Genomic DNA, 12,191 nt, shown 5'->3' on the forward strand with positions numbered 1-12,191 from the left:
ACTACTACAACTTTTACACTTCCTGCTGACAGCTTCTTACACGTTACTTTTACTTAGTGTAGATAAAGCAATCATTTCTAGTAATTTCTTTAATGTAATTTATGGACGATGTTTTCTCGTACAAGAAAACCGAAGTCTGAAATTTATGAGATTACACGTAAGGTTTCATTAGGATTAAATAATATAAAAAATAAAAAAAAACCCTACGTGCTTGCCTTGCTGAATACATTTATTAAATACAAATATTTATATATAAAATATACTAACACACACACACACACACACACACACAAATGCCAAAAGCTTATTCGAATACAGTAGACGTTGATGATATTTTCAATTAAAATCCGAATTCAAAGATATTCAGATATTATACCCCAAGTATAAGGTAAGATCTTGTCTCAACATTTTTTTTTTTTTTTTTATTTTCAAATTTCAACATTTTCAAATATCGTCTTATATTTACGATAAATAAATTTTTATGATGAAAGCTATGTTTTTTTTTTTTTTTTTAATTTACAACAATTCCGTGAAGGTGGGACTCTGAGGCTCTCTGGCACTGACAAAAAACGCGGAGTTTCCAAAAGACCCGAAAAAAAGAAAAGAAAAAAATGTGACCTCATTTAAGAATGTCCCTCGAGCTACAAACATGTGGCATCTAGCCGATTACAATCGCTTCTTTCTTTCTCTCTCTCTCTCTCTCTCTCTCTCTCTCAGATTGTCTCACTTGTTTATAGTTGTATCAATGGTGTACTAAGTGATGAAGGATCCTTCACTCAGCGTTGCGTAACTATTAGGTGCGTTTTGGCAAATTGTTTCGAAACATCTATCAGAGTCCTTTAATCTATCTCCACGGAGTTATTATTTATTTATTTATTTATTTATTTATTATTATTATTATTACAAAAACTCTTGGTGGACGAATTTTAATAAAATTTTGCATTTTGCTATCTTAAATAAACGTGTTCAGCCATCTTAATTTTGATTAAAATCAAACGAATTTTAGTAGCAAACTTAAGCAAAATAATCGAAACGATGAAAAATGTCTCAAACATAAACAGACAAAATTTTTTTATACAATACATAAACAACAAACAAACAACAACAACAACAAAAAAAAAAAAAAAAACTGAGGTCCAGTTGCTGCTATAATCGTAACCTCACTATACAAAATGCTACTGAGAAATATATATTTATGTATAGGTTCAGCGTACGTTTTGCACCCCTATTTGGATGAACCCGAGAAAAATACAGTTTAATTAAAATTTTATTATGGATTTTTACAACTAATATATCTTTAGAGTGGAGCCCTTCGTGGCTTAGTCGATTTAGACGAACCATTTGTTTGGAAAGATCCGGATTCGAATTCAGTCTATGACACGTGGAACCTTTATCGTGGCTTTTTAATTAACGGTGAGTTACCTGGTGTAGTATGGGGATAGAGAGTTGTTGCTCCCGAAAAAAAACTTGGATTTTGCATCCCTCAAAACAGACAAACCGGACCCGTGAACACACAAATCTGTAGATATAAAAATCTTTCCCCTTAGATGCAGCAAAGGAATGGCAAGCCAGTTGTATTAAAATCCGTCTTGGATGGGATTTCTTGAGTGTGACACTACTATCATCAAAACTAATGCAATAATCTTATAAACAGTTTAAAAAAAGTTCATATCGAGTCCAGAATAAATCGGAGAAATATCAGATATAAAAGCTATAATAAATTTAAGGTTATTAACTAAACCATTCTTCTCTTCCTTTCAATTTATTTGCATTTCTATATTTGTATATGTGCTACGTCAATGCATTTCCCATTTAAAAAAGTAGCGCTATAGAGAAGTGGGAAGGTCTACGACTATTTCGCCTAAACAAAACAACAAAATAGTTTATTAAAAGTTTACTTCTATTTTATCGAGTGTTTCGAAGAAAATAATTAATAATTTTAATTTGCTTGAGGTCAAAGTTGTCAAAACTGAACTAAGAGAAGCTAGCTCAATATAGTTAACTTGCAAACTACTGCATTCCCTTCTCTGACCGTTAGCTTGATACCTGGATGACAGTGATGTAATAATGTACTACTAGCCTACATGCATAAATATCAATCTCTGTCGTTCCCTACGCACCTATGTTTGACAGGCACAACATAAAAAACTAAATAAACAAAATAAGGAAAATAAAAATGCAAGTACTTCATTACTGATATAAATCGTTTAACTCAAAAATAAGATCGGGACAATAATTCCTTACCCCCCCCCTTCCGTCTCCTTCGAGATAGCAAGAGCTAACCAGAATAGTACCAGAATAATAGATTATTTAGAAATAGTGTCGAGACAACTGAAGCAAAATTATGTTTTAATAAATGTAAATACCTTCCACGCTTGGGTTAGATGGCTATGGTATGTTTGTGAATGTCATTAGGTGGGAGATAATTTTCATTGTCCAGTATTAAACCACAGTGCTCAGTGAAGGCCTGAAGTAGCTTTAAAAAGCATCGGGTTTGGTTTCTCGTGTTGAGCTGGATTATCTAATAGTTAGCCAACCCACGGCGCAATAGTACGATAGGTTTATAGCCTTTTAAGGGCGAAATTCACGTTAAAAAAGTGCATGTGTTTACTATTAATGTTTTTTTTTAATTTAAATAGTTCATGGTAGATTTAAATTAACCTACCTTTGAACGAAGCAGGAGGTTAATCGCAAATCACAAAGACGTGAACAAGTTCGACTACAGGACTAGATGGTCAAACTCTTTATAAAAAGTTTAAATTTGAAATATCAAAAAACTACAGTTTTTTCCCCCTCTCAGTGTCTTTAATGTTTAGTCTGTTTTTAGTTAGACAAGCACGGAAATTGTGCCAAACTTGAATATGTTATCTCGAATCTTTATCACGTGAACTGACTATGTCAAAAACTTATTGCTCGGAGATAACAAAAATAGGACAGTAACAAACATTTATGTAACCATGTTTGGGTGTTTACAGTTTCCACTGACCTGATCTATCGAGCCCCTCATGTTTGCACATTTCACTCCAGAGGATAAATTGATATGTTGGTATTAAAAAAAAAAAAGAGTTAAAATATTAATAAATCAGCTTGAATATGATCATACTGGCACCGAACATGTGATTTCCTCGGGGCAATGCACCCCAAATACACACACACAACTAAATAAATGAGTGCATTCACTTTTCATTCAGCTTTTAGATATGGTTTAAAATGTGTTGGTGGTCCACATATCTCAATCCAGAAAAGACATCAACAAAACAGTATGGATGTTAGTGTACATTTTGTACACTATTTATACATTATTTGTACGTGTAGCAAATGTAGGGCTCAATTGGAATCATTTTAGTGTGTTCCCTAATTTAAGACGATTACGTATCAGGCCAAGAAAATGTTTAACTTAAACGTTTCCTTAAATTTAATTTTAAGTATTAAATAATAATACTGAAAATTAAGAAAACAATTATTGATTATAATTTATACAAAAAAGAAAGAAAAAGAAAAAAACAATTATAAATAAATTTTCCTGCTTTTTTGTTCAGCAACTATTTCCAAAATTTTCTTGGAAAATGTTTTCCGATCGGTCTCTGTTTGTATCTATATGCTCACTGGACATCCACAGATGCCCAGTGAACATATAGATGTTCACTGGCCATCTATGTGGGCACTCAGACGTTCTCAGTGATGTGCCACACCAGGTCTCGCCATGTAGTCCTGTTGTTTGCTTTTCTGGAGACTTCAACTCTCTGAAGATTAGTTGCTCCACACACACACAACACACACACACACACACACACACACACACACACACACACACACACACACACACACACACACACACACACACACACACACACACACACACACACACACACACCATCCATCCATCCATCCATCTCATCGATGGTCTACCCCTTCCTCTTTTTCCAGGAACTTTACCTTCTGTTACTGTTCTGAGAAGTCCACCTTCAATTCCTCAGTGTGTGCAAAATATTATAACTTTCTTCTGTCAATATCCTTAAGGAGCCTTAAAGTTCTACTGATCTTTTCTAACACCCATTCATTTGTACGCCTTTCAGTATATGATACCCTCAACAGACTTCTGTAGCACCACATCTCAAAAGCAGGTATCCTTTTTCTTATCTGACTTCTTTAGGTTCCAAGTCTCACATCCATAAGTCGATGTTGGAAAAACAACTGCATCCAAAATTCTCAAATTTGTTTCCATGGAGATAGATCCATCCTTCCAGATTTTAGACAGGTCTCTGATTGTTTTAGCCATTCCTACTGGCTAATTCCTTCTTCTGCGTCATCCTAGGTACTCGAACTTGCTGACTCCCTCAATTCTTTTTCCATTAAGGTACACTTGTTTCTCAAGAGCTTCCCTGTTTGTATTTCCTTTGAGAACCATAATCTTTGTCTTGCTAGGATTTAGTTGAAGTCCTCTGTTATTACTGATTTTGTTAATTATGTCAAGAATTTGTCATAGTTCGTCCTTGTCATTATAGAGAAGTACTGTATCATCAGCATACCTCAGATTACTGATCAATCTACCTCCTAATTCCTGTCTTGAGCTTATCCAATGCTTCACGCAAGTGAGGAGAAATTAAATATCCTTGCCTTACCCCTTTTCCAACCTGAAGCCAATCAATCAATCCAACACCTGTTCTTACTGTGGCTTCTTGCTCCCTGTACAAGGTGGCTATCAACCAGATAGTGTGTTGAGGAAAACCCATTCTTTTCATTACTTCCCACAGTTTCACATGCTGAACACAGTCAAAAGGTTTAGAGTAGTCTACAGGGGCGCGCCAGTAGTGTCTGGCGCCTGTGTGCCAAACTTTAGTTGGCGCCCCTATACCCCTCCCACCAATAAAAAAAAACACTTTATAAAAACGTTATTTTTAATATTTGATGCCAATAAAGTGAGTATTTCATTTTGAATTTTATCTCCTAAATAGGAAGGCATATTTTTAAAGTCAGGATCATTAACTACACGTCGCGTGTGTTCCGATATAAAAGGATCAAACTTTTCTGAAATCTCAATGCATTTTAAAAAATTGCCATTGTTGTGATCGTCAAGTTTATTACTTTTACCACGAAGAGCTAGATTTTGTTTGCCTAAAAACTGTACTACAAAAATTATTCTTTTTATAACTTCATACCAATGTTTCCTTTCATTAACTAAAACTGTTTGCTGCAATTGATAAATACAAGTTTAATTTTTAAGGTAATTAATTCTGTCCATTTTTTGTAATTGTTCAAATGATTTAAATTTTTCTCATGACGATTCAGGTATATTGCGAGATGTTACCTATATTCTGCTGATAACAGCAGAATATAGAATAAAGTTAAAAACTGCAGCAGATTTTCTTATGTTTAGAGCAAATGCGAGTGTGAACAAGATTAAACAAATTCAAACGCGCGTCATCCTGTAAACAGTAAACTCAAGCAAGTTCAAGTTTTTACTTGTTTACGCTAAACTACTTGTTAGAACTAGGATCAGAATAAAATAAGATCTTAAGGAATAACAAATAAGTGATTATTTGTTATTCCTTAATAATTTGTTTAAGACAAATCTATAAAATATAATTAAAATTTAAACAAAAATGTAATTTATTTTGATATAATTAATGAATAATATTTTTTTAAAGTATTTCCTCCTCGCCTGAAATCTTTGGCGCCTTTACTATCCTGGCGCCTGTGTGCGTCGCACACATTGCACATATTGCCGGCGCGCCCCTGGATCTGATCTGAAAAAGGATTTGAAAAAAAAAAAAATATATATATATATATATAAATTTTCCTGCTTTTTGTTCGGCAACTATTTCCAAAATTTTCTTGGAAAATGTTTTCCGATCGGTCCCTGTTTATAGCGTATTTAAAATTCGACGAAATATCGAGTAACTTCGTATCCTTCCTCTCTATATCTGAAACTATCGTATTTATTGATATTATTATTATTATTATTATTATTATTATTATTATTATTATTATTATTATTATAAAAACCTCCATGGAGTCAAAGACTCATCGTGGGAGGTCCACTGTTATACACACAGAGAAGGTCCACTGTTATACACACTGTTATACATACATAGAGAATGATATCTTTGTTAATTGCGTAAACTATTTCAATCATTCGTTCGTTTGCCAAATATATGTGGTTCAATTTTATGTTTCTGTAAATACAATCGAAATATACACGTAAAAATCGTTAATTAAATGACAAATTATTTTAATTTAATAAATGAAAATTTGAAACACGTAGTATCTTGATTGGTTAGGATTACTGAATAATGTTATAGACAGCGTTTGTATATTTTATTTTATTTAATTTTTTATGTATTACAAATATCTTCACGTTTTTTAGCATTTTTCTTTAAATTATGTTATTCTAACGATAGTGTTTTTTAAAATTATTAAGTGAAGAAAGAATTGAAATACTTAGCTAATATTTTTTCTACACTTCTTGTACGAACACTATTTTCTCTCATCTCACGTTGTAGCCCTAGTTCTGCGATCACTGATCCAGTTACTGACATAGTAGCCTTAGTTACGTCATATAACCACTGATGTATCATTGCGCGCTTGAGCAAAAAGGCGACTGTGCAGTACGTCTGATGCAAACAAAGTCGTTTGGCGATCATGCTTGAAAGTAGGAGAAAGCTGGAGTGACGCTAAACATATGCAGATAAACCGCTACCTTGGGCTAATCACTCAGGTAACCATTTGTGCGAGGAAAGTGGCTACCAGTACCCATATTTGTTTATATTGCGTTTACAAGAGCAGATTTTCGATAACCGTTTAGTGCTACAGAGACACCATGAAACACGTGGCTGACAGACTTCCTACAGAAAACATTGACCTTGGTGATGAGAATGACAATAGTGAAAGCGATAGCACAGAGAAGGTGAAGTTTAAGAAGGAAATAACGCTAGTAAATGGTGTAGCTATAATCATAGGGACGATTATAGGCTCGGGAATCTTTGTATCTCCAAAAGGTGTGTTTGATTATGCTGGATCAATAGGGTTAGCCTTAATAACGTGGGCACTATGCGGTGTGTTTTCTATGCTCGGTGCAATGTGCTACGCTGAGCTGGGAACCTCCATAGTGCGTTCGGGGGGTGATTATGCCTATATTCTGGAAGCTTTTGGACCTCTTCCGGCATTCTTGCGACTCTGGGTAGCTCTTCTGATAATTCGGCCAACGTCACAAGCGATCGTCGCTCTAACGTTTGCACATTATATCATCGAACCCATTTATCCGGAGTGTACACCTCCAGAGAGTTTACTACGCCTCCTTGCTGCAGTATGTTTATGTAAGTATTTTCATTTAATGTTTATAATTGTTTCAATTGTTATAATTAATCCAGTCGATGAAGATTTATTATTGTTATTATCAGACCTTCATGGAGTCACGTGATTCATCATGGGGAGGTCACACACATAATTTATTATACCGTGCCTTAAATATATTCACTGTCTTCACATTCACAACACACGCAATGGATTCCAATCACCTACCTACCACTCTCCATGCAAAAAATCTAGTCCTCACACCTTCCTTATAGAGCTTCCGTGAATGACCTCTTGTTCTGGTCGTGAATAATCCCCCGCCCTTTTTTTTTTTCAATAGAAACAAGTCATAAACAGGAGGGAAAAAAGTTGAGAAAATTCATACATCTATTTGGACAAAATTTGTCTATCTTTATTCTGTTGCGAAATTTTAAAACCGGAGCTGTCTTTTTTATTTAAATTAAAATTTTTTAATTTTTTTTAATCAAAAATTAAAATTTTAATTTTGATTAAAATTTTTTTAATCAAAATTAAAATTCTGATTTTTTAAAATTTCTCCTATTTTTTGGTAATAGGTTTTCTGTATGTTTCTTTACTTTCAGCATGTAATAACTATGTATCGCATTCCTTCTGTGCCTATATTGGATATGTTGGAAATGTCTTTCATATTTAATGATCCTGAAGGTAGCACAGAAATCTCAACACACTTATGTTGGAGTTTCTGTGCTACCTTTCGACCCCGGAATTACATTGATAGCTTTTCTATTAACCTAGTTACATACACACACACACACACGCAAGAGAGCATTTCAACAACTCGGGCTCTCTGGCATAACTTCTTGTTATTCTTGTTGGATAGTTTTTAATTTATTCAGTTATTACATTTTACTAGCAAAAATGCTTTTGTGATGGAAAACAGATTTCAAAATAAAACTTGACTCTAAATCGTAAAATCTGTCAACTTCCGAGGTACCACACACGCTACAAAAGTAAATGCACACCACATGTTTTGTGTCCCACAAATATTAAACTACGATCAAAGTTCCAAGTTTCAACTGATCAGCTGTAGTTAGGTTACAGCTACCAAAAATATTGTCCATTCCTCGAAGGCTGGTGAAATAAACTACAGGTCGCTTAACCACAACGATGGATTAGATCTGAGCTTAATCCAGTCTAAACCTATTTGAAAATCACGTTATGTTTTTCCCATCTACAATCCAGTGCGTCAATATCAACAGTAGAACGTACCAGTATCCAGTTGGTACTTCGAACTTTGATCTTGAATGTTTGTATAATATCAAGCCTGTGTTTTATTTCTTGTTTTGTTTATTTTTCGCACGATGCACCCCTGAAGATGACAAGCAATAAGTTTATTGTGGAAACTGTAGGAATTGCTTATTTATTAAACTATACGATGTAGTGGAAGTTTTAATATACAAAATGACATTTTCATTTAAGTAGCGGTTTTCCCCCCCTCTAACAAGTGCAGTACGCCCATTAAAAGAGAGAGAGATTGATTCCGAATTGAAATTTTTATTCTTGCACTTCTCCTTTCATGTAATTTTAAAGATTTGGGCTTATATTTTCTGGACAAGTCCCCTTGTTTGTCACTTGAAATATTGTATGCCCTCTTCTGATAATTTCCACCTTTTTTTTTTTTTTAAATTTTATTTCGGTCAGTAGCGCAGCTTGATATAGCATGGTAGTATGCGCTGGTCTGAGACGCCAGAAGAACAGGTCTTGCCATATTTCAATTCCCATATGAAGCAGGTGTAAGTTATTGAAGTAGCCGCAAATTTTTCTAGTTGATCCTAGTCATTTATTTGTCATCGACATAACGGAGCTAGATTCTTGGTCTTAAATAGTAGTTCTCTAAAACTTCTTTCGAAGGACTCCGCACTTGTGACGAACTCAGGAAAGCAATGAATCCATAGCTAAACATTCCTTCTGTGGATAGTGTATCATCGAACTGAAGAAAGTGCTTTTTCAAAAAAAAATCTATATACGCAGTGTTCGTTTTCTGGTGACCTTTGAACTTGACCAAGCTCAAGATAACAAGGCTTGCTGGAGGTCGGAGTTCTAATAACAAAACGTCTTTCTACTCAATGAAACGTAAGGAATTCTTTGCATAGGACTCAGCTTTTCCTGTATGCGGGACTAAGTAACCTTAAATATTTGAAAAGATTAATGGGCTAGTTCCTGGCATCCAACAGTATGATGTAAAGGAAGATCAACCTTGTGTACTTCAAGAGCGCCACCAATTCTTGTCACTATTAGATGCTTAGTGGTCAGACGATTAGTAATTTCCTCGCGAGATCCTTCACCATAGTAAATCATCCCATTAATATTAACCTCGAATAACCTTATTCCTGTAACCCATGGATCAGAGTGTTATTGCTACCCTCAAGACATTGTTTTAAAAATACTTTTGCTCAGGCTAATGCTACTACTGAGGGCGGAAAAACTATCAGACTTTTCGAAGGAATATATTTCGCATTGTACAAATAATAATAAGCATTCAAATGCAGAATGGAGTCAGTAGAGTGCATGGACGACGTTTGGAAGAAGATGAAAATATGTGTTCATACATTCACAGTTCGGCAAAGCCTTGCAAGAGATTGGTGATAAGCTAGTGCTGCTAGCTGAAGAGCTGGATGGTTGGTCAGTTGTTTTGGATGTACGGCCGAAGTAACCAAGGCTATGTGTGGCCAGTGTATTATGTTCGTAAACCGTGTATGTTTTCTGGTTAGTTTGCCTGTTTTGCGGGATGAAAAACCAGTTTTCCTGGAGGGGAGGGGGGGGGTCTTGAGACCCGCGTCGGAATTGGAGATCGAAAATGAACATCAGTTGGTGGACGTTGGGTAAGAAGACCTTATAGAGCTAGAAACGCAGAAAAAGAAGGCCGATTCCCCAAACGTTTGCAGTGAAACAACTGGTAGATGGAAGGGACATTTACCTCTGTTAATAAGTCCATTCATTTATCTGAGGAAATGGCCCCAACATGGAAAGATTTAGCAAAGTGGACTAGACGGAACGAATGACGCAAGCCGCGATTGCTTACTACCGAAATATTTTGCAGAAAATAAAGGGCAAACCGTGCAAGACCAAGCTGGATGTAAATATCAAATTTTTAATGAAGCGACTCCTGCCATCCCCCTCCCCCGAAGATGAGTCTAGATCTTCAACACGTTATGCATCTAGTGAACGATCCTCAAATCGCTTTGTTACAATTCCCGAGTTCGAAGAATTTGTTGTCGATAACCTAGGCTCTCCCGTTTCCTCCGATGAATTGTCAATTAATAAAGAGATTTCAAGAATTACTGAGAATTACTCTTGCTCCATGTATCCGAAATCCGATATATATTTTTACCTGAAGTAAGTCTTCCATTTTTGATGTGTTTTCACGAGTACTGTGACGTTGCCGTGATTTGCTTTGAGCACAACGATGTGTTTAATGCGATGAATGTACCGAAGAGCTGTTAATTCTGTTTTGGGGATCAAATGCTGTACGCTGGTTTTGCATTAAGCAAAATGGCGATTGTCCGAATACGAATGGAATCTACGGAGTTTCTGGATACTCCCCCGTCCCAAACCTTTCTCTGTATTAGTGGTGATGTCAGTTTTCGGGATTTTGTTCGGAGCTAAAAGTTGAACACTAGAGAGACTGCTTTGTTTAGTTTATATAAGGAGAGATTAAGGATCATCCCATTTTGGAGGTAAGTACTTAGTTCGGCTTTCTCAGCCAATAGCTTGTCAAGCTCCCCCCCCCCCTAGGTTGGTTTTATTAGCATCCGCTAGAGAGATTGCTTTGCTGGTAGCAAGTCTCTCTGTAGTGTCTTTGAATGTTTTAGTTAGCTTTGATATTAACATCTTGATTTATTTTTCCCCTCTCATTTGAGAGAAAAAATATACTGGTCAAAATAATAGCCGGAAGTAGCCGCTTATAAATTGCAATCATTCAAATATATATTTATTTTTTATTTTTTATTTTTTTCCGGTATTAGTTCATTATTTGATATTTGTGTGCCTGCAGGAAATGAGAATTCGCCGTTACTTGGTTGTTTTTTGGTTTTGTTCTTGGTTTAGAATACTCGCTAATATTCATCATACAGCACTGTTTTGAAATTTTAATAACCATGACATGCAAAACAAGTACTCTCGCCTATCTGAATCATAGAGCACAAGTTGCCATTACTGAAAACAACAGACAGTTGTCAACTGACAACTGTCTGGCGTACAGTTGACAGTTGTCATCAGCGGGAAATAAATAACAAACAACCAAGTAATGGTGAATTTCCGTTTCCTGCTCGGCACACAAATCTCAAAAAAAAAAAAAAGTATCAATACGGAAAAAAAAAAAAATTGGGTGGTTGCGATTTAGAAGCGACTACTTTTGGTTATTATTGAAAATTTGATATTTCGAATTGCTCCAAAAATGTGTAGTTATTCCATTTTTTTAAAATTTTTTTTTGTGCGATTCAGAATGAGCACCTAGTAGCCACATGGTTGAATTTTGATTTCAATGGAATCGTCTTTATTTGCATATGATTTGTCATGTGGCTTTATTAGTTTGTGCAGCGTCTTAGAGGTAAGATGGTCAAGTTGTGTATCATTTGGTTGTGGCAAAATTAGCAAAAAAACAAAAGTATCGTACATTTGCCAACATTTTTAAAGAGGCCTAGAACTAGATTAACAACGAAAACTATCATATTCTACAAACACCAGCCGTTAGTCCTCCTTGAAACCGCAAAATTGCTACAGATATTATAAATCTCACGGAAATATCGACAATCGAAATTCAACTGTGAACAATTCTAAATTGTACTCTATGCGGTTATAAGAATTAGCTAATTGAGCATGGATCTTTGGGATTACTTTGCCTCTTTTCGGTGATGTGA

The 12,191-nt window shown here is 35.2% G+C and overlaps 1 protein-coding gene across 1 annotated transcript in view; it reads left to right on the forward strand.

Annotated features, from left to right (window-relative positions):
* Positions 1-6,679: 6,679 nt before the first annotated feature.
* Positions 6,680-12,191, forward strand: part of LOC150110209 (Y+L amino acid transporter 2-like) — a 53,875-nt gene continuing 48,363 nt past the window's right edge. The window contains exon 1 of the mRNA XM_090392205.1: positions 6,680-7,316. Coding sequence (XP_090248331.1) covers positions 6,821-7,316 — 496 coding nt within the window. The 5' untranslated portion in view covers positions 6,680-6,820. The remainder of the gene's footprint in view (positions 7,317-12,191) is intronic.

Source organism: Typopeltis vanoorti, chromosome 1 (genome assembly GCF_054136105.1).
Source record: "Typopeltis vanoorti isolate ZY-2024b chromosome 1, IOZ_Tvanoo_1.0, whole genome shotgun sequence".
Taxonomy (NCBI): domain Eukaryota; kingdom Metazoa; phylum Arthropoda; class Arachnida; order Uropygi; family Thelyphonidae; genus Typopeltis; species Typopeltis vanoorti.